General features: G+C 44.4%; 1 protein-coding gene across 1 annotated transcript in view; it reads left to right on the top strand.

Moving 5' to 3' along the window:
* The window catches only part of LOC123745894 (uncharacterized), a 715,884-nt gene that overhangs the window by 431,313 nt on the left and 260,857 nt on the right, over positions 1–23,714 (top strand). Inside the window, exon 4 of the mRNA XM_069317722.1 lies at positions 2,355–2,465. Coding sequence (XP_069173823.1) covers positions 2,355–2,465 — 111 coding nt within the window. The remainder of the gene's footprint in view (positions 1–2,354; positions 2,466–23,714) is intronic.

Below are 23,714 nucleotides of genomic sequence, written 5' to 3'. Positions count from 1 at the left end.
ATTGGACTACTACCAGTATAATGACAATCATTTGGAGGCAATGACGTGGCTTGACCTCGCGAGCCTTGACCATTCCCGGAAGCCTGCCTTAACCGCTCGGCCAAAGTGGTACAAACGTTGACCAACCCAGAATTCTACTGAGTTCTCTGGGAAGTGTTGGATGCCCCAAGCCGGGGCCCAATCACGTTTTTACGGTCGACTTGCCGTCTCCAGCTCTAAGCTGATGATCCATAGGGTTGTAGTCGCACTCTATGTGTAGAGGTCCATGAGGTATCTATATGAGCAGAGGTCCTTGAGCTATCTCTATGAGCAGAGGTCCTTGAGCTATCTCTATGAGCAGAGGTCCTTGAGCTATCTTTATGAGCAGAGGTCCTTGAGCTATCTTTATGAGCAGAGGTCCTTGAGCTATATTTATGAGCAGAGGTCCTTGAGCTATCTCTATGAGCAGAGGTCCTTGAGCTATCTTTATGAGCAGAGGTCCTTGACGTATCTCTATGAGCAGAGGTCCTTGTGCTATATATATGAGCAGAGGTCCTTGACGTATCTCTATGAGCAGAGGTCCTTGTGCTATATCTATGAGCAGAGGTCCTTGACGTATCTCTATGAGCAGAGGTCCTTGTGCTATATCTATGAGCAGAGGTCCTTGAGCTATCTTTATGAGCAGAGGTCCTTGAGCTATCTTTATGAGCAGAGGTCCTTGAGCTATCTCTATGAGCAGAGGTCTTTGTGCTATATCTATGAGCAGAGGTCCTTGACGAATCTCTATGAGCAGAGGTCCTTGACGTATATCTATGAGCAGAGGTCCTTGACGTATCTCTATGAGCAGAGGCCAACCTGACCACACTCCTAAGCTGCAGTCTGATCGTAATCAAATCACATTGACATAATGTATAATGAAAATCATTTTGAGGGAATTCCACAGAGTTCTCGCCCAAATGATGTTCCCGGGTCCTCGTCGGCGGCTTGGAGGACTCCATGACGTCACATCTCTATCAGCCAATCAGAACTCTTGGTCAAACTCGAACGTGATTTTGAAGCGGCACCAGTGCTGGCTACCCGCCAAGCCAGTTTCCCTCAGCATCTCACCAGATGTCTCTCTGTTCGCCCCCAGCTCTCTCACCCTCCACTACCAACTTGTAGCACACAGTACCTCACTGCCCTCTTGACCAGTACCTCTCGCTGGTAGCAGTCAACTTCTCAATTAATTGCAGCTCAGTGTGATGACCTGGGGTCACCACCGGCATCTTTGTTGACCTCCTCTCTGCATGTGGAGCCGTAGACTTGAAATATGCCCCATAATGGACCAGATGTGAAGAAGTTGCACCTTGCACTTACACCACGAGCGAAAATGAACTTGGTCCTGAGAGATCATTGTCTCACAGTGGTGGTATGGAGGTGTGATAGTGTTGTTGTGTGGTTATGTGACAGTGTGGTTGTGTGATAGTGTGGTTGTGTGATAGTGTGGTTGTGTGATAGCGTGGTTGTGTGATAGCGTGGTTGTGTGATAGCGTGGTTGTGTGATAGCGTGGTTGTGATAGTGTGGTTGTGTGATAGTGTGGTTGTGTGATAGTGTGGTTGTGTGATAGTGTGGTTGTGTGATAGCGTGCTAGTGTGATAGTGTAGTTGTGAGATAGTGCGACTGTGTCTTAGTGTAGTAATGTGATAGTGTAGAATTTGTTTAGTGTGGTACCTGCGATAATGCAATGGTGTGGTAGTGTGATTGCTTGGTAGTACGGATATGACATATTGTGGCAGTGTGATTGTGATAGTGATAATAGTCAGTAATGTAATAATAGTGTGGTAGTGTGAGAGTATTGCAGTGTGACGCTATCTTAGTGTGATAATATATGTTGCCTCACACGCCTGAGACTATCAACACAAGCAACAATTAACCCAGGGCCAGCAATGCATCTTGTCTTGCTCTAAACAAACACATTTTCTCAACACTTTCGTTTGTAAACAACAATGTTGACTGATCAGCCAACTCATTCATCCTGACCTAGACACTTGCTTCCACTCACTTTCTTTCATCTTCTAATTCACCTGCCATCTGTCCTCTCGACTGGGATGCTGGCCTCTAAATCCTTCGTTTTGGTCATAAGTTGAATAATTATTTTATCATGTTTGAAACTCTCCATTATAATGGCCTAAATGAAGTATTTCTAAATCTGGTTGCTTTCAAATCCTCTCCTCATTGATCTTAAAAATATTGGCCTACCAAACACTAAATATTTTAACCAAAAGAGTAGCAATTTTAGTTTCTGTTATATCCTTAAAATTTCATTGTTTCTTTCCCTATGTTAACATGTTTATTCGTGAGACTTCAGCGTGCAGTGTTCTGTGATCTCCAACAGAGACGGTGGAGGGGCTGGTGTTGGAGGACGCGTCGGGCCGTAGTGTTGGGGATCGTCTCCAACCCCTGGCAGAGGGGGCCAACCTCACCCTCAACTGTCAAGCATCTCATGGTGAGTATTGACACCCGTCACCATCACATGTCCTATTGGTCAAGCAACACAATGCTTGCATCTCACTTTTGCCTTTAGTAATGAACCAAAATAACGACAGGTTCAGCCCAACGCTCTTAGCCTCAGCTGATACAACTGGAAAAGGAACTTTGGAGAGTTAATTTTTCAACTTTCTTCCCAAGTGAAGAATGTAACTAATACAGAAATGATTCGTGCTAAAATCAAGAAAGTCTACTTAAAAAAATGTAAATATATATCTGTATTTGTACAGTAGAATGCCTTTCTGTCTGTCTGTTTGTCTGTCTGTCTGTCTGTCTGTCTGTCTGTCTGTCTGTGAGTCTAAAGTTGAAGGCCAGTCACTTAAGGCTTACTTCTGCCAAGTTTCCAACACGAAATATATAAGGTATAGGAGTGTCAGGGTCGGCCCAAGTGCCAACCTCTAAGGAACATTGGCATCAGTGGTGAATCCTAACAATTTTCATGATTTGAAATGAAATTGTTGAGGTGTTTTCCGTTTACGTTGTAGGAGTTACTTCACTGCTTCGAAATATGAAGCAGTGAAGCATCTCATGATCAGACGCACTCTGTTCTGAGAGCGATTACAAGAGAGAGAGCGAGACATTCAACACAGTCAGAACTATCTGTACACAGAGTGATAGTTTGCCGAGTAGTTGGTCAAAAGGTGGTTGGGTCAACTACCTGTTCTTCATAAAGTGGGATTGCCTTCTTTTACGACAGTCAACGAGTCTTATAAAGTTTGAAAAGGTGGTTAGATTGTCCATAGAGTTTTCCAAAAAATATTCGTTCATAGACAATGTTTGAATCAACGTTGAAAACGTTGAACCAACATCAATCCTACAACACACAACGTAGTCGAGAATGTTCTCCCAGTGAGAAGACCATGGGGGAGGGACAGAGAGAGTGGGAGGGAGGGAGGGAGGGAAGGAGGGAAGGAGGGATTGGGTGATAGTGGTAGAGAGACTCTTAGGTAGATGTGGACGGAAATTTGGAGGAGGCAGAATGGAAGGGACAATGGGAATGAGGAAAAAAGAATGGGAAGAAGGAGGAATAGGAGAGACACTTTAGGCACACACACACACATATATATATATATATATATATATATATATATATATATATATATATATATATATATATATATATATATATATCTATATATATATATATATATATATATACACAAGAGTTTACATTCTTGTAAAGCCACTAGTACGCGTAACGTTTCGGGCAAGGTCCTTAACCCTAATTTCCCCGGAATACGACCCCGCCGAATCGTTTAACAACCAGGTACCCATTCACTGCTGGGTGAACAGAGGCTACAGTTAAGGATTGGCGCCCGGTCAATCCTCCCCGGCCAGGATTCGAACCCAAGGCAAGGCGCTTGCGAAACGCCAAGCGAGTGTCTTACCACTGCGCCACGGGGACTGCTATATATATATATATATATATATATATATATATATATATATATATATATATATATATATATATATATATATATATATATATATATATATATATATATCCGATCTACACATATTAATATCTATCCGATAGCTCCGATCTACACATATTAATATTAAATCAATTTATATAGTGCCGTTATGTAGATGACATACTCGTCATAGTATAAAGCCCAGATGAACTAATTGATCTAAAACGCCATCTAGAGAGAGAGTCAGTGCTCCGATCTACACATATTAATATTAAATCAATTTATATATATTAGATCAATTAGTTCATCTAGGTTTTTTACTATGACGAATATGTCATCTACATAACGGCAATATACAGTTGGTTTTTGTCTGCTACTGAAGACTGTCTTCGATGGTTCCCATGTCAAAATTTCATGGGAAAATTACATGAAAAATCCCAATTTTGACATGGGAACCATCGAAGACAGAGTCTTCAGCAGCAGACAAAAACCAACTGTATAGTGCCGTTATGTAGATGACATACTCGTCATAGTATAAAGCCCAGATGAACTAATTGATCTAAAACGCCATCTAGAGAGAGAGTCAGTGCTCCGATCTACACATGAAAATAACAGTCTGCCATTCTTGAATGTACTATTAACAAAAACAGGAGCCTCTCTAAGCACCAGCGTATATACTAAGCCTACAAACATAGGATTATGCCTAAACGGTAGAAGTGAGCGTCCCCTGAGATACAAAGCCAATGTTCTCAAAGCTTATATTCTTCAAGCTCTTACCCACTACTCTGAATGGAGCAGCGTGAGTAGGGAGTTTGAAAGAATAACTCAGGTGTTGGTGAACAATGGATATAGCAACACAGACATAAACACTACAATAAGACGACACCTGGATCGATGGTACAATCCTGAACCAAGAACAGAAACTACAACACATCCCAATAAAATAATATTATAAATCCACCATACACAGTAAACATAAAAAAGAAAAACAAATAATACAAGAAATAATCCATAAAGGAGTAAAAAGCACTACTCCTAGCCAAAACTTAGACCTGATCATATTCTATAAAACCAAGAAGACTACCGACCTCCTTATTAAAAACAGCCAGAAGCCGACGGAGAACCCTCTACAGCAGTCAAGCGTTGTATACATGTACACTTGCCCCCACGAAGGATGTAGCCCTCAATCTAAGTACATTGGTATGACGTCGACCAAGCTGACGAGGCGTTTGACCTGTCATCTTCAATCAGGTGCCTCCAGAAATCACATGAGACAAGCCCATGACATCACCCTAACAAGAGAAATGTTGAATAAAAACACTTGCATAATAGACAAAACCCAAGATGTAAGAAGATTACAAATTCTTGAAGCAATCCACATAAAAATAAAACAACCCATCATAAATATCCAAATTACGGAACTCTTCACTCTACCGACCATGAGAGTAAGAACAAGACCGGAACATGAAGATGCCAACACAGAAAACACTGCTCAACATGTTACTCCCACTACACCTGATTAATCTTTCTATGTGCTTCGTCCTCTATTTTTTACTTTTTTATTTATGCCTTACCTTTTCCCCCTTTCATGCCTTATTCTGGTAGACGGTTAGACCATGTCTGTAAAATCGTCAGTAGTTTTAAAGCGTTATACGACAAAGAGTACTGGGAAGACGGGACTCCACGAGCGTAGCTCTCATCCTGTAACTACACTGAGGTAATTGCACACACACACACAATATATATATACTGGACACTTTTCTGCAAGAAGTGCTCACCTAGTTGTGCTTGTGGAGGTTGAGCTTTGATTCTTTGGTCCCGCCTCTCAACTTTCAATCAACTGGTGTACAGTTGACTCCTGATCAAGAAAAACTAACCAAGAAGTACTCATGAGGAAGAGGTACTCATGACGATGAGGAACCCCTGATCAAGAGGTTGCCATAGCCACGCAGCACCTATGACATTCACCAAACCCTCCCTATGAGACAGAAGGAGGGGTCGAGGACTTGAGTGGGAGGGGGGTCTGAGAAAGGAGAGTTAAAGCCTATTTCATATGATATACAGAACGTTAAAGGTGATATATGATATGCTTTCAATTCCCCATGAAATATCAGATGCACTTTACCCTCAGAGCAATAGTCTAGTGGCCAGCTGCTCCTGCAGTAAGCCCTTGGACAGGAGAGAGGGTTGGTGTAAGCATATCCATCATTTTGGACAATAATATTATGGAAAAATGTATATATATATATATATATATATATATATATATATATATATATATATATATATATATATATATATATATATATATATATATATAACTTTAGAACACTTTCCCACCAGGAGACTCGAACCCTAGCCAGCACAGAAGCCTTCCAGCAACTGGCATAACAGGTACGCCTTAACCCTCTCCACCACCGCTCAGACCCTTAAAAGAGATGGTAATTTCGGAGTATTTAAATACCCCAAAGATCAACACCTCCCAAGAGCACCAGAGCAAGTGAGGGGTCATTTAGACGTTAATTTCATCAAGTCCCTGTTAATATGGGAAGACACAGTGTCTCTGCTTAAGGCACAACTCTCCTAAACACGAGAGTTAAGTATACAACTTACTTATATCTTGGGAGGTGTTGATCTTTGGGGTATTTAAATACTCCGAAATTACCATCTCTTTTAAGGGTCTGAGCAGGTGGTGGAGAGGGTTAAGGCGTACCTGTTATGCCAGTTGCTGGAAGGCTTCTGTGCTGGCTAGGGTTCGAGTCTCCTGGTGGGAAAGTGTTCTAAAGTTGTATACTTAACTCTCGTGTTTAGGAGAGTTGTGCCTTAAGCAGAGACACTGTGTCTTCCCATATTAACAGGGACTTGATGAAATTAACGTCTAAATGACCCCTCACTTGCTCTGGTGCTCTTGGGAGGTGTTGATCTTTGGGGTATTTAAATACTCCGAAATTACCATCTCTTTTAAGGGTCTGAGCGGTGGTGGAGAGGGTTAAGGCGTACCTGTTATGCCAGTTGCTGGAAGGCTTCTGTGCTGGCTAGGGTTCGAGTCTCCTGGTGGGAAAGTGTTCTAAAGTTGTATACTTAACTCTCGTGTTTAGGAGAGTTGTGCCTTAAGCAGAGACACTGTGTCTTCCCATATTAACAGGGACTTGATGAAATTAACGTCTAAATGACCCCTCACTTGCTCTGGTGCTCTTGGGAGGTGTTGATCTTTGGGGTATTTAAATACTCCAAAATTACCATCTCTTTTAAGGGTCTGAGCGGTGGTGGAGAGGGTTAAGGCGTACCTATTATGCCAGTTGCTGGAAGGCTTCTGTGCTGGCTAGGGTTCGAGTCTCCTGGTGGGAAAGTGTTCTAAAGTTGTATACTTAACTCTCGTGTTTAGGAGAGTTGTGCCATATATATATATATATATATATATATATATATATATATATATATATATATATATATATATATATATATATATATATATATATATATATATATATATATATTTTGTGACGATAATCTCTTTCAAGAGAGATTGAGCCTGCTCTTCCCTACAACAATTTACGTCATTCACGTACAAGATACCATATTGAAGATACGTCCACCTGTATCGCCAAACGTTTTGCCCAGGAAGCAAAACGTACCTTGCACCACCAGACACACCGGCTCCCGTCAGCCGTCAAACCAGCAAACTACTCATTCTCCGCCTGCCTGTTCCTGATTGGCTGGTGTGTCGCCGCACCTGCACTCACGCCACTACCTGAGTCGACGTCTGGGCCAGCACACGCCGTACTCCTCAGAATATCTCTGTGCTCTTTGGAGTTGACATCTCTCTCTAGTAGACAAAGCTCTGGCTGTCGTGTACTAAGGGAGGTGGCAGCTTGAAGCCAGTATTCTCAGCACCTGATTTGAATTATATTACTATTACTTGCACTTTATTGTCTTCGAGTAAATTTTTACTGCCATTAATTATTCATGTTGTTTTGTTTGTTGACTTGTTTTGAATTTTACGTAAGCCAAGAGATTGTCTTTATTCATATCTTGTTTTCTAGAGTAATTAAAATTTCATTGTTTATACTTTGTGTTTTGTGTCTTCCCATTACCTTACCACAGACGAACTTGCAAACGATCTTTTTTTTTCTGTAATGTGACGAGGCCCTGCCCCCAGCTATTGAAACAGCCGAACATCAACACTCCAACACTTTACCGTCACAATATATATATATATATATATATATATATATATATATATATATATATATATATATATATATATATATATATATATATATATATATATATATATATATGATTTTCTTGTTTAGGGATTCTATTTCTAAAGAAAACAAGTGCTCTTTCATCTTGGATTAATTGGAAGAAGGTTTCTCTAAATGTCACAGTTGATCAAGGTTGACTAAAAGAATACAAATTAACTGTAGAATCTATTATACTTATTAGAATTTACACAACGCTTCGAACCTACATGTTTCATTCTCAAGTGAGGACTCAGATGATGATCATGAAGATTAAGTCACCACAAGAGGTGGCACGGGCATGAATAACTCCATTCATAATATACGATAAGGAAATAGGCCAGGAGTCATTGCATGAAACAATTGGCCGCTACAAAAGTGGGGTCCAAGAACTAAAGCTCGATCCTGTGGGATCAAATAAATGAGTAATTACACTCCCAGTATAACCGCTTGCACTTCACACTTCAAAACCTATGAGCAAAGCGCTTTCCCATCAGTCACCGCCCTGAGAGTCCCATCCCGGGCGTAATTCATCCCATCAGAAGGGGATATTAACGCCCTGGATGGAGATTGAGGCCCAAAATTGACGGGGAATTGCAAGTTTAACTGGTGTGTCGATGAACTGAGAGGAGGAGAGTGTCAGTGACTGAGAACTGGCACCATTCAACTGCAGGTACTCAGTTCGCACATTTATTTTCATGCTGATGGATTATCAAATTCCAGTTTAACATATGTCCATACACTGAAAAAGGTGGAAGAGAGTGTTGTCAAAATGATGGAGTGATTGATTTTACTTCCCATTGTTGAAGTCCACTTACACCACCTACTGACCTTTCCAAGGATGCAACCCACAACAGTTAAATAAATTACCTGGCACCTATTTACTGCAAGGTGAACAGAGTCATATGGTGAAACGAAACATTCCTAAACGTCACCGTCCCGCCGCCTATGTGCGGACCGGATACCTAGTGGTGACACTGGGCTGACATGTTTTCGTTAAAATGTTGGTGGAGTGTTGTTAGTAGAGGGACCCTCTGATGGAGTCATACATCATCATCATACTGTCTCTCTGCATCTCTTCTCACACTGACATGTTCCTGGCTCTCTGATTTCCCAACTCTCTCTCTGGTGCTCTGTTATTTCGGTTGTTCCTCCACGCCCTTTTGTTTAGTTCCTTTGCTTTCATACATATCCTATTATACCACAGATTCTCCTTTTACTTCTCATTTTTTGTTCAGGATAAACCGGGATAAACCTGTTTACTGCCTCCTGACACGTTTGGGTGACATAGTCCATCGTGTCTTATATGGACTTAGTTCTGAGTTCTGTGTCACATGGTATTTATCTTAGGAATTTTCTCATCTTCTCATAATTTCTCATCTTCTCATAATTTTCTCATCTTCTCATAATTTCTTTTGGTATTCCAGCCCCTTGTTTTCTAGTTCTTTTTGTGGGGAAATTACTTCTAGCTCTTCCAGGTACTCAAATATCAGTACACTGTGATCACTCATTCCCAAGGGGGCTTCCAAATTAACTTTCCTTATATCCGACTCATTCAGAGTGAATTCCCAAACAAGCCTAGCTGGTTCATCTTCTCTCATTCTTGTCGGTCCCTTGATGTGTTGGCTTAGAAAGTTTATTGTTGCCACGTCCACCATCTTAGCTCTCCATGTGGGTCTCTGTTCTTCTAATCTGTCTTCCCGTGGTTGAAGTCTCCCATGATTAGTAGTCTGGATCCATTCCTGCAGGCGACAGAAGCTGTTCTCTCTGTTGTATTAATGGTGGCCATGTTGTTTCTCTCGTATTCCTGTCTGGGTCTTTTATCATTTGTTGTGGTGTTATTATATATGACTACTACTATTATTTTTTGTCTTCCAATTGCTATTGTGCCTGTTTTGTAGTCACTGAACCCTTCACAGCCCTTGATAAAAATCTACTCAAAACTCCAGTCATTCCTTATCAGCAGAGCCACTCCACCTCCACCTCTTCCTTCCCTCTCTCGCCTTACTACACAGTATTCCTGCAAAAACACTGCATTTGTTATGACTTTTATTAGTTTTGTTTCTATGAGTGTTATTATCTGTGGATTGTTATTATTATTTGTTTGAGTACAATGCCCCGAAGCCCACTTTCTTATGTCCATTCTTGTTTCCTCTCCTCGTAGGTGAGCATTCTGTTGGTGTAGGAAGTTGTTCCATAGGTGTGGAAATTTGTGAAATGGTTAATGGGGACTCTTAGGGTGATGGGGTGACGAGTACGGAGACAGGGAGGTCATGGGGTGAGGAGAGGGGGGTTGAATGAGCATTTGAATGGGGGATAGGAAGGGTTCAAGAGTTAAGGGTGAGGAGAGTTTCTATTGGGAGGAGGGTGGGCGTGTGGTGCTTGTACTCACACATCATGCTGGATGTGTACTCACCTAAGTGTGCTTGCGGGGGTTGAGCTTTGGCTCTTTGGTCCAGCCTCTCAACTGTCAATCAACAGGTGTACAGGTTTCTGAGCCTACTGGGCTCTATCATATCTATATTTGAAACTGTGTATGGAGTCTGCCTCCACCACATCACTACTTAATGCATTCCATTTATTAACTAGTCTGACACTGAAAAAATTCTTTCTAACGTCTCTGTGGGTCATCTGGGTACTAAGTTTCCACCTGTGTCCCCTTGTTCGTGTTCCACCTGTGCTGAAGAGTTTGTCTTTGTCCACCCTGTCAATTCCCCTGAGAATTTTGTAGGTGGTTATCATGTCTCCCCTTACTCTTCTGTTTTCCAGGGTATTGAGGTTCAGCTCTCTTAGCCTTTCCTCGTAACTCATTCCTCTCATTTCCGGGACCAGTCTGGTGGCATACCTCTGAATCTTCTCAAACTTCGTCTTGTGTTTAACTAGGTATGGACTCCAGGCCGGAGATGCATACTCCAGGATTGGTGTTTCATAAGTGGTATACAGGGTCCTGAACGATTCCTTACACAAGATTCTAAAGGCAGTTCTTATATTGGCCAGTCTAGCAAATGCCGCTAATGATATCCTTTTGATGTGAGCCATCAAAAGGATATTTTTTGGGGGACAGATTTGGTGTGATATCGACCCCCAGACCTGTCTCTCTATTTGACTCTTTCAGGATTTCACCTCCCAGATGGTACCTTGTGTTCAGCCTTCTGCTCCCTTCGCCTAATTTCATTACTTTACACTTTCCTGAGTTGAACTTTAGCAGCCATTTTCTAGACCATTCCTCCAGTTTGTCCAGGTCGTCCTGTAATCTCTGTCTATCTTTATCTGTTTTGAATCTTCTCATAATTTTTACATCATCAGCAAACATTGAGAGGAATGATTCTATACCCTCTGGAAGGTCGTTTACATATACTAGAAACAGGATGGGTCCGAGTACAAAGCCCTGTGGAACCCCGCTGGTGATATCTCGCCACTCTGATGCCTCTCACTCACCGTTACTCGCTGTTTCCTATTGCTTAGATACTCCCTTATCCACTGGAGCACCTTACCTTTTACTCCTGCCTGCTGCTCCAACTTTTGTAACAGCCTTTTGTGATGTACTGTGTCAAAGGCTTTCTGACAGTCCAAGAAAATGCAGTCTGCCCACCCTTCTCTTTCCTGTCTAATTTGTTTTGCTTGGTCATAGAATTCTGTTAGGCCTGTGAGGCACGATTTACCATCTCTGAACCCATGTTGGTGGTATGTTACAAAGCTGTTTTCCTCCAGATGCTCTACGAGCCTTTTCCTCACAATCTTCTCCATCACCTTGCATGGTATACAAGTTAGGGAAACTGGCCTGTAGTTCAGTGCCTCTTGCCTGTCACCCTTTTTGTAAATTGGGACTACATTAGCTGTCTTCCAGCTTTCAGGCAAACTTAGTGCTTCTGCACCTTCTTTTAGAATCCACGGTGAGATTTTGTCAGGCCCAACAGCCTTTGACACATTCAGCTCCAACAGATTCCTTTTGACCTCATCACTGGTGAGGTAAAATTCCTCCTAGGTTGTTCCTTTTGCCTCCTCATTTAGTGCAGGGACCTCTACTTGTTCTATTGTGAAGACCTCCTGGAATCTCTTGTTGAGTTCTTCACACACCTCTTTGTCGTTCTCTGTGTATCTGTTCTCCCCTTTTCTCAGTTTCACCACTTGTTCCTTCACTGCTGTTTTCCTACTCATGTGGCTGTGGAGCAGTTTTGGTTGGGTTTTAGCTTTTCTCGCGATGTCATTTTCATACTGTCTTTCTGCTTCTCTCCTCACTCTGATGTACTCATTTCTGGCCCTCTGGTATGTCTCCCTGCACTCTGGTGTTCTGTTGTTCCTGTAGTTTCGCCATGTTCTTTTACTCAATTGCTTCGCTGCCGCACATTCCTGGTTGAACCATGGATTCTTCTGTTGCTTTTCATTTTTCACTTTTTGGACTGGGATAAACCTGTCTGCAGCCTCCTAACACTTCTGAGTGACATAATCCATCATATCCTGTACAGTCTTTTCTCTCAGTTCTGTTTCCCATGGTATTCCCATTAGGAAGTTCCTCATCTCGTCATATTTTCCTCTTCTGTAATTTAGTGTTTTCCCTTCCAATCCCATCCTTGGATAAGTTATCCCTACTTCTACCAGATACTCAAATATCAATACACTGTGGTCACTCATTCCTATGGGGGCTTAATATTTGACTTCCTTTATTTCTGAGTCATTTAAGGTGAATATCAGGTCGAGTCTAGCGGGTTCGTCATTTCCTCTCATTCTTGTGGGCCCCTTGACATGTTGTCTCAGAAAGTTCCATGTACTCACTACCAAAAGTTTAGATCTTCATGTGTCTTCACCTCCATGTGGGCCCCTATTCTCCCAGTCTATCTTTCCAAGGTTAAAATCGCCCATGATTAAGAGTCTGGATCAATTCCTGCAGGCAACTGAAGCTGCTCTCTCTATTATGTTAATGGTAGCCATGTTTTTTTCTTTCGAACTCTTGTCTGGGTCTTCTGTTATTTAATGGAGGGTTGTAAATGACTGCCACTATTATCTTAGGTCCACCCATTGTCATAGTTCCTGTTATGTAATCTCTGAATCCGTCGCAGGCCAGAATTTCCATCTCTTCAAAGCTCCAGTCCTTCCTTATCAGCAGATCCACTCCTCCTCCTCCTCTCCCGTTTCTCTCTTTCCTTACTATATAAAAGTCCTTTGGAAACACAGCATTTATTATGACTCCTGACAATTTTGTTTCTGTGAGTCCTATTACACCTGGGTTTTCTTCCTGCACCCTTTCTGCCAGTTCACTTGCTTTGTTGGTAATCCCATCGATGTTTGAGTACATTACCTTGAAGCTCACTTTCCTATATCCATTTTCACCCACCCTCCCCACTAGTGCAGGAAGCTGTTCCATGGGCAGTGCTGCTTGGGTAGGCTCATTCTCCTGTGGGGTAGTTACCAGGGGTTCTGAGGGAGGTGGGGGTGGGTGGGAAGGAGGGGCAGGGGGAGGATGGCTTAGAATTGTGGTGGGGGATGGAAGACTTAGTTCGTGTCTGGGCCGGCTTGGGGCAAGAGGAAGACCAGAGAGTAGGAGGGAATGGGGTACTCGGGGTAGGGAGGGAGAGTGGAATGGTGGAACTCCCCACCTATAGTGTGGTGAGTTGGGATGTTGCAGTCCCCTCTGGGGTTCCCGAGGTGCTGGGTTGGGGTTCCACACTCCCCATTGGGATTGCTGGGTTGGGGGTTGAGGTTCCCTGGCTGCCTTCCCTTAGCCTGCACCTTTTTCTTGCATCTGCTGCCTGTATTATCTCTGTCCTGGTCATGTCCCTCTGAAGGAATACCTGTCTGTAATTCGTTATATATTTCAGTTTGCTCTTTTTTACTAGGATGCACTCGTTTTTGAGTACTACTTTGATCAACCGGTCCTTGTCTTTGTGTGTGTGTGTGAGTGTGTGTAATTACCTAAGTGTAATTACCTAAGTGTAGTTACAGGATGAGAGCTATGCTCGTGGTGTCCCGTCTTCCCAGCACTCTTTGTCATATAACGCTTTGAAACTACTGACGGTCTTGGCCTCCACCACCTTCATAAAGATAATGGGTTTGACCTGTGGACTGTGAGGCCGCAGAGGACGCTCCCACACCTGAACTACTGCGGCTCCTAAAAAGAAGAAATCCACAAGAGCCGTGACGAGGGTTCGAACCTACGTCCGAGAGGATCCCACACGCTGCCTTAATCGACTGAGTTACTTGAGAAATTTGTTAAAATTAATATAAAGAGAGGAAGGAATTCTGGGGTATTTAACCAACCAGAACTCCAATCCTCTCCCAGGCAATGAGATAGTGTGGGACCCCCGATGCTCTTTCATCGAGCCCTGTTATATGGGAAAACTCAGTGCCAAATGCTTAATGCACAGACTACCCTATTCCAGTAGCTGAAGTTTATAACTTTTTAGACACTCAACCCACCAGGGGACTCGAACACTGGCCAACAAGGTGGCAGTTGCACGCTGTATCCACTACACCATATTTCAAAGCCATATATGTGTGTGTGTGTGTGTGTACTCACCTAATTGTGCTTGCGGGAGTTGAGCTCTGGCTCTTTGGTCCCGCCTCTCAACTGTCAATCAACTGGTGTACAGATTCCTGAGCCTACTGGGCTCTATCATATCTACATTTAAAACTGTGTATGGAGTCAGCCTCCACCACATCACTTCCTAATGCATTCCATTTACTATACTGAAAGAAAAAGTTCTTTCTAATGTCTCTGTGGCTCATTTGGGTACTCAGCTTCCACATGTGTCCCTTGTGCGTGTTCCACCCGTGTTAGATAATCCATCCTTGTCCACCCTTTCAATTCCCCTGAGAATTTTGTATGTGGTGATCATGTCTTCCTTAGCTCTTCTGTCTTCCAGCGACGTGAGGTGCAGTTCACGTAGTCTGTCCTCATAAGTCATGCCTCTTAGTTCTGGGACTAGCCTAGTGGCATACCTCTGAACTTTTTCCAGCTTCGTCTTGTGCTTGACTAGATACTGGCTCCATGCTGGGGCCGCATACTCCAGGATTGGCCTTACATATGTGGTATACAAGGGTCTGAAGGATTCCTTACACAGGTTTCTGAAAGCAGTTCTGATGTTAGCCAGCCTCGCATAGGCCGCTGATGTTATTCTTTTGATGTGGGCTTCGGGAGACAGGATTGGCGTGATATCAACTCCCAGATCTTTCTCTCTGTCCGTTTCATGAAGGACTTCATCTCCCATTCGGTATCCTGTGATTGGTTTCCTACTTCCTCCTCCTAGTTTCATTACCTTACATTTACTTGGGTTGAACTTTAGTAGCCATTTGTCGGACCTTTCCTTCAGTTTGTCTAGGTCATCTTGTAGCCTCATACCATCCTCCTCTGTCCTGATCCTCCTCATAATTTTTGCATCACAGCAAACATCGTTAGGAACGAGTCAATTCCTTCTGGGAGATCATTTTCGTATATCAGAAACAGTATAGGTCCAAGGACTGATCCCTGTGGGACTCCACTGGTGGCTCCCCGCCACTCCGAGACCTCACCCCTCACGGTGACTCGCTGTGTCCTGTTGCTTAGGTACTCTCTTATCCAGTGGAGTACCTTCCCTTTCACTCCTGCCTGCATCTCCAGTTTGTGCACTTGTCTCTTATATGGTACTGTGTCAAAAGCTTTCTGGCAGTCCAGAAATATGCAGTCTGCCCACCCCTCTCTTTCTTGCCTGATTTTTGTTGCCTGGTCGTAGAATTCAGTTAATCCTGTGAGGCAGAACTTGCCATTCCTAAACCCATGTTGATACTGTGTTCCACAGTTCTTTCGTCCCAGATGTTCCACAGTTCTTTCGTCCCAGATGTTCCACTAGCTTTTATCGTACAATCTTCTCCATCAGCTTGCATGGTATGCAAGTTAGGGACACTGGCTTATAGTTCAGTGCCTCCTGTCTATTCCCCTTCTTGTTTATCGGGACTACATTAGCCGCTTTCCAAATTCTTGGCAGTTCCCCTGTTGCCAGTGATTCGTTATACACTATGGAGAGTGGCAGGCACAGTGCTTCTGTTCCTTCCTTAAGTATCCAATGGGAGATTCCAACTGGACCTATAGCCTTTGTCACATCCAACTCTAGTAAAAGCTTCCTTACTTCCCCGCTGGTAAACTCAAACTCTTCTAGTGGATCATGGTTAATTACTCGCTCTCTTATCTCTGGAGCTTCTCCTTGATCTAAAATGAAGACTTCCTGGAATTTCTTATTCAGTTCCTCACACACTTCCTTGTCGTTTGTAGTGAATCCGTCTGCCCCTATCCTTAATTTCATAACCTGCTCCTTTACTGTTGTTTTTCTCCTGATGGGGCTGTACAGCAATTTAGGTTGAGTCTTTCCCTTGCTTGCGATGTCATTTTCGTATTGCCCTTCTGTCTCTCTTCTCAATCTGACATATTCATTTCTGGCACTCTAGTATCTCTCTCTGCTCTCTAGTGTCCTGTTATTTATATAGTTTCTCCATGCCCTTTTACTTTGCTGCTTAGCTAGCCTACATCTCTGATTATACCATGGGTTTCTCATCTTCATTTCATTGTTTTCCTTTTGAACTGGGACAAACTTGTTTGCTGCCTCCTTACGCTTCTGTGTGATGTAGTCCATCATGTCTTGGGCCGTCTTACACCTGAGCTCTGTTTCTCATGTTATATCTGTTAGGAATTTTCATATATCCTCATAGTTTCCCTTCGGAGTGCCAGCCTTTTGTTTTCAGTACCCCTCCTCGAGTCCAATAACCATTCTTCAACCAGATACTCAAACGCCAGCACACTGTGGCCGCTTATTCCTACTGGGGCCTCAAAACCTATTTCTCTTATGCCGGAGTCGTTCAGAGTGAAGACTAGGTCGAGTCTCGCTGGTTCATCGTTTCCTCTCATCCTTGTGGGTTCCCTGACATGCTGGGTTAAAAAGTTTCTAGTCGCCACCTCCAATAGTTTGGTTTTCCACGTATACTCGCCTCCATGCGGTTCCTTGTTCTCCCAATCAATCCTTCCGTGATTGAAGTCCTCCATGATGAGCAGATGGGATCTATTTCTACAGGCAGCAGAGGCTGCCCTCTCAATTATAGTGTTAACTGCCATGTTGTTGTTGTCATTCTCTTGACTGGGTCTTCTGTCATTTGGTGGAGGGTTATATATCACTGCTACTACTATTCTTGGTCCTCTCATTGTCATGGTGCCTGCTATGTAGTCTCTGAATCCCTCACAGCCCGGGATAGCCATCTCCTTGAAACTCCATTCCTTTCTCATGAGTAGGGCCACTCCGCCTCCTCCCCTCCATCTATGTTTGAGTACATTACCCAGAAACTGACTCTCTTTTTACCATTCCTCTGGAGGGGGACCTGTGGGATCTGGCGTGTGCAGGGACTGGGAGGATCTGGTATGGGAAGAATGGTGGCGGAGGAAGGGTTTGGGTGGGTGGGGGAGATGGGGAGGGTACAGGGGAGGTGGGTGATAGGGAGAGTGAGAGGGGGAGGGTTGGGGGGTGAGAGGGGGGGATTTGGGGGTGTGGGTGACGGAGGAGGGGGCATGGGGGGAGGAAGGGCTTGGGGGGAGGGGGAGAAGGGGGGCTTAGGGGGAGCCGAGGAGGGGGGAGAGCTTAAGGGGCATGGGGGGAAAGGGAGGGCTGAGGGGGGGTGAGGAAGAGGGGAGGATTTAGGGAAGTGGTGGAGAAGGGAAGGCTTAGGAGGGGTGGGGGAGAGTGGTGGCTTAAGGGGGAGGGTGGCGGAGAAATGAGGGCTTAGGGGGTGGGGGAGACGGAAGGGCATGTGGGAGAAGGGAGGGCTTGGGGGGGGATGGGGCAGGTAGGGTGTCTATTGGGTAGAATGTGGGGGTGGTGCCCCACTCCCTGTGGCTGTTGAACTGTTTGTGGAGGGTTCCCCACTCCCCTCTGGGATTTGTAGGGTTCAGGGTTGTGGTTCTCTGATTCCTTTCTCTCTCCCTGCGTTCTCTCCTCGCGGCTGCTGCCCTCACTCTCTCTCGTCCCTTGTCATATCCCTCTGCAGGAATACTTTTTTGAACTTCTGTACATTTGCTAGACTGCTCTTCCTTGCTAACAGTTCCTCTTTCGTGTTCTCGCTCATGAATACCACCTTCATCAATCAGTCTCTGTCCTTGTACTTTCCAAGCCTGAAATCTTTTCAATATTTTGGTCAGCCCTCTCCATCTGTACCTCTTTAAGGATCTCGGTAACTATGTTTTTGTCCTTGTCTCTCCGCTCCTTTGGGCTGGTCCCTGTTTGCTCTTTAATGCCCACTACTACTACTGCTCTTTTTTCTCTATCAGCCGGCTTATACATCTAGCTGCTTCCTGAGAAGAAGCCACTTCCATGACAACTTCCCTTACTGCAGACCTAGCTTCAAGGTTCTTTTTAAACAATTTTGCAAATAAGGGTTGTATTGAAAGATTCCCCTCAACAGGAACATTATCATCTCCCTGCGGGATGGTTTGCGTCTGGTGCTGGGTAGGATTTTCTTTCAGGCTTTTTATTTCATACTTTGCTGCCTTCAGCTCATCCTGCAGGCTGGATACTGTCTCCTTCATAGCCCTCAGTCCTTCCCTGAATTCACTCCACATGTGTTTGATTGTATCCCTAAACCAAGCTTCCTGTCCCTCCCCTTCCTCCAAGCTTGTTCCTGCCGTGGTTGTCCTCCTGCGTTTGTTACCCCGAGTTCGTGTCCCTGCCATGTTTTTCCCTATGCGAGAGAGAGAGAGAGAGAGAGAGAGAGAGAGAGAGAGAGAGAGAGAGAGAGAGGTGTGTACTCGCCTATTTGTACTCACCTATTTGTGCTTGCGGGGCTTTGGCTTTGGCTCTTTGGCCCCGCTTCTCAACTATCAATCAACTGGTGTACAGATTCCTGAGCCTACTGGGCTCTATCATATCTACATTTGAAACTGTGTATGGAGTCAGCCTCCACCATATCACTTCCTAGTCCATTCCATCTGTTAACTACTCTGACACTGAGAAAGTTCTTTCTAACGTCCCTGTGACTCATGTGGGTACTCAGTTTCCACCTGTGTCCACCTGTTTCCACCTGTTGTGTGTGTGTGTGTGTATGGGGGGGAGGTGGGAGAGAGGGAGGGGATGGTGAGGGTGTGTGGGGCGGATTAGAGTTGGAGGGTAATGGGAGGGTGTGGGTCCTATGGTTGGGAGGCTGTGTATTTACTGTTAGTGCTGTGGTGAGATGGGGTGGGGGAGAGAGAAGACGGGGGAGGGGGTAGTTGTCTGGTGTAGGGCGTAGTGTTTTTTCACACTTGGGTGCCACAAAACTAGTTCCCACGTGAGCCGTATATTGTCCCTTGAGGTTCGTTTCCGTTTGTTAACTTATATCCAAGACTATTATATTGCAATAACACTGCACACCGTTTGATTGACTGACTTATTGAGAGGCTTTACCTTACCTAGGAGCCGGTCGGCCGAGCAGATAGCACGCTGGACTTGTGATCCTGTGGTCCTGGGTTCGATACCAGGCGCAGGCGAGAAACTATGGGCAGAGTTTCTTTCACCCTGATGCCCCTGTTACCTAGCAGTAAAATAGGTACCTGGGTGTTAGTCAGCTGTCACGGGCTGCTTCCTGGGGGTGGAGGCCTGGTGAGGACCGGGCCGCAGGGACACTAAAAAGCCCCGAAATCATCTCAAGATAACGTCAAGATAACCTACCACCAATTCAATGTGTGTGTGTGTGTACTCACCTAGTTGTGTCTGCAGGATCGAGCATTGACTCTTGGATCCCACCTTTCGAGCATCGGTTGTTTACAGCAATGACTCCTGTCCCATTTCCCTATCATACCTGGTTTTAAAATTATGAATAGTATTTGCTTCCACAACCTGTTCCTGAAGTGCATTCCATTTTCCCACTACTCTCACGCTAAAAGAAAACTTCCTAACATCTCTGTGACTCATCTGAGTTTCTAGCTTCCATCCATGTCCCCTCGTTCTGTTACTATTCCGTGTGAACATTTCGTCTATGCCCACTCTGTCAATCCCTCTGAGTATCTTATACGTTCCTATCATGTCCCCCCTCTCCCTTCTTCTTTCTAGTGTCGTAAGGCACAGTTCCCTCAGGCGCTCCTCATACCCCATCCCTCGTAGCTCTGGGACGAGTCTCGTTGCAAACCTCTGAACCTTTTCCAGTTTCATTATATGCTTCTTCAGATGGGGACTCCATGATGAGGCGGCTTACTCGAAGACTGGCCTTACGTAGGCAGTGTAAAGCGCCCTAAATGCCTCCTTACTTAGGTTTCTGAATGATGTTCTAACTTTTGCCAGTGTAGAGTACGCTGCTGTCGTTTTCCTATTTATATGTGCCTCAGGAGATAGATTAGGTGTAACGTCCACCCCCAGGTCTCTTTCACGCGTCCTTACAGGTAGGCTGTTCCCCTTCATTGTGTACTGTCCCTTTGGTCTCCTATCTCCTAGTCCCATTTCCATGACTTTACATTTGCTAGTGTTGAATTCCAGTAGCCATTTCTCTGACCATCTCTGCAACCTGTTCAGGTCCTCTTGGAGGATCCTGCAATCCTCATCTGTCACAACTCTTCTCATCAACTTTGCGTCATCCGCAAACATCGACATGTAGGACTCTACGCCTGTAAATCTGTCGTTAACATATACAAGAAATAGAATTGGTCCCAGCACCGATCCTTGTGGTACTCCACTTGTTACTGTTCGCCAGTCCGTCTTCTCGCCCCTTACCGTAACTCTTTGGCTCCTTCCTGTTAGGTAGTTCCTTATCCATGCTAGGACCTTTCCCCCCACCCCCGCCTGCCTCTCGAGCTTGAACAGCAGTCTCATGTGCGGTACTGTATCAAAGGCATTTTGGCAGTCCAGAAATATGCAGTCTGCCCACCCATCTCTGTCCTGTCTTATCCTCGTTATTTTATCATAGAATTCCAGAAGGTTTGTTAGGCACGATTTCCCTGTCCAGAACCCATGTTGATGTTTGTTCACAAACCTAATGTTCTCCAGGTGTGCAACCAGTCGTAGCCTAATTATTCTTTCCAGTATTTTACAGGGGATGCTTGTCAGTGATACAGGTCTATAGTTAAGTGCCTCCTCCCTATCACCTTTCTTGAAGATCGGCACGACATTTGCCTTCTTCCAGCAACTGGGCAATTCTCCTGACATAAGTGACTCATTAAAGATCATTGCCAGAGGCACGCTGAGGGCCTGTGCTGCTTCTTTTAGTATCCACGGTGATACTTTGTCTGGTCTAACTGCTTTAGTTGCATCTAGAGTTGTCAACTGTTTCATTACCTCCTCTGCTGTCACCTGTATATCTGATAGTCTTTCATCTAGGGTAACCCCTTCCAACAATGGGAGCTGCTCAGGCTCGGTAGTGAACACTCCATGGAAACTGGCATTCGGTGCCTCGCAGATTTCCTTGTCACTTTCAGTATATGCCCCCCTCTGTCTTCCTTAGTCTTGTCACTTGGTCGTTCACCGACATTTTTCTTCTTATATGACTGTATAGTAACTTAGGTTGTTTTTTCGCTTTGATTGCAATATCGTTCTCATAGTCCCTTTCCGATGTTCGTCTTATGTTAATGTAATCGTTCCTAGCTCTGTTGTATCTGATCCTGTGTGTGTGTGTGTGTGTACTCGCCTAGTTGTACTCACCTAGTTGTGTTTGCGGGGGTTGAGCTCTGGCTCTTTGGTCCCGCCTCAACCGTCATGTGTGTGTGTGTGTGTGTGTACTCACCTAGTTTTACTCACCTAATTGTGCTTGCAGGGGTTAAGCTTTGACTCTTTGGGCCCACCTCTCAACTGTCAATCAAGTATTTTTCACACACACACACACACACACACACACACACACACACACACACACACACACACACACACATACACACACACACACACACGAAGCAGCCCGTAACAGCTGTCTAACTCCCAGGTACCTATTTACTGTTAGGTGAACAGGAGCACCAGGGTGAAAGAAAACTTTGCTTATTTGTTTCCGCCTCCGCCAGGGATCGATCCCCGGATCTTAGGACTATGAACCCCGAGCATTGTCCAATTAGCCGTCAGGCCTCCTAATGTGTGTGTGTGTGCTCACCTATTTGTTCCTGCAGGATCAATCATTGACTCTTGAATACCGGCTTTCTAGCCGCTGTTTGTTTAAGGCAATGACTCGTGTCCTATTTCGCTATCATATCGAGTTTTAAAATAGAGTTTGCGTCCACATTGTGCAGCTTAAATTAATTCCATTTTACATTTCCTCTCACGCTAAAAGGAAACTTTTTAACATTTCTGTGACTCATCTGAGTTTCCAGCTTCCACCCGTGTTCCTCGTTGTTGGTATTCAGTGTGAACATTTTGTCCATTTCCACTTTGTCAATCCCTCTGAGTATTTTATGTTTTTATTATATCCGCTCCCCGCTCCCTCCTTTTTTTCTAGCGTCTTCAGGTTCAGTTCCTTCAGTCGCTCTTCATACCCCATCTCTTGCAACTTTGAGACGAGCCTTATCGCAAACCTCCGAACCGTTTCCAGTTTCCATATGTGTTTCTTCGGGGGTTGAGCTTTGCTCTTTGGTCCCGCCTCTCACTGTCAAGTCAACTGGTGTACAGATTCCTGAGCCTACTGGGCTCTATCATATCTACATTTGAAACTGTGTATGGAGTCAGCCTCCACCACATCACTGCCTAATGCATTCCATCCGTTAACTACTCTGACACTGATAAAGTTCTTTCTAACGTCTCTGTGGCTCAGTTTGGGTACTCAGTTTCTACCTGTGTTCCCTTGTTCGAGTACCACCAGTGTTGAATAGTTTATCCATGTCAACGCTGTCAATTCCCTTGAGGATTTTGTAGGTAGTGATCATGTCTCCCCTCACTCTTCTGTTTTTCAGTGTCGTAAGGTGCATTTCCCGCAGCCTTTCCTCGTAACTCATGCCTCTTAGTTCTGGGACTAGTCTAGTAGCATACCTCTGAACATTTTCCAGCTTCGTCTTGTGCTTGACAAGGTACGAGCTCCATGCTGGGGCCGCATACTCCAGGATTGGTCTTACATATGTGGTATACAAGATTCTGAATGATTCCTTACACAGGTTCCTGAAGGCTGTTCTGATGTTAGCCAGCCTCGCATATGCCGCAGACGTTATTCTTTTAATGTGGGCTTCAGGAGACAGGTTTGGTGTGATATCAACTCCTAGATCTTTCTCTCTGTCCGTTTCATTAAGTACTTCATCTCCTATTCTGTATCCTGTTTGTGTGTGTGTGTGTGTGTGTGTGTGTGTGTGTGTGTGTGTGTGTGTGTGTGTGTGTGTGTGTGTGTGTGTGTGTGTGTGTGTGTGTTACTCACCTCACCTAGTTGTGCTCGCGGAGGTTGAGCTTTGGCTCTTTGGTCCCGCCTCTCAACTGTCAATCAACTGGTGTACAGATTCCTGACCTGTGTGTGTGTGTGTGTGTGTGTGTGTGTGTGTGTGTGTGTGTGTGTGTAAAAAGGGAAGACACATAGTCAGATAAACATTTAGGGGAAAGGTCAAGTGCACTGTCTACATGGGAGCAACAATTGTCAGAATTGGCAGAGAGAGAGAGAGAGAGAGAGAGAGAG

The sequence above is a fragment of the Procambarus clarkii genome, chromosome 88 (genome assembly GCF_040958095.1).
Source record: "Procambarus clarkii isolate CNS0578487 chromosome 88, FALCON_Pclarkii_2.0, whole genome shotgun sequence".
In the NCBI taxonomy this organism is placed as follows: domain Eukaryota; kingdom Metazoa; phylum Arthropoda; class Malacostraca; order Decapoda; family Cambaridae; genus Procambarus; species Procambarus clarkii.
The sequence above is the reverse complement of the archived record's forward strand: the minus strand, read 5'-3'. Positions and strand labels throughout refer to the sequence as shown.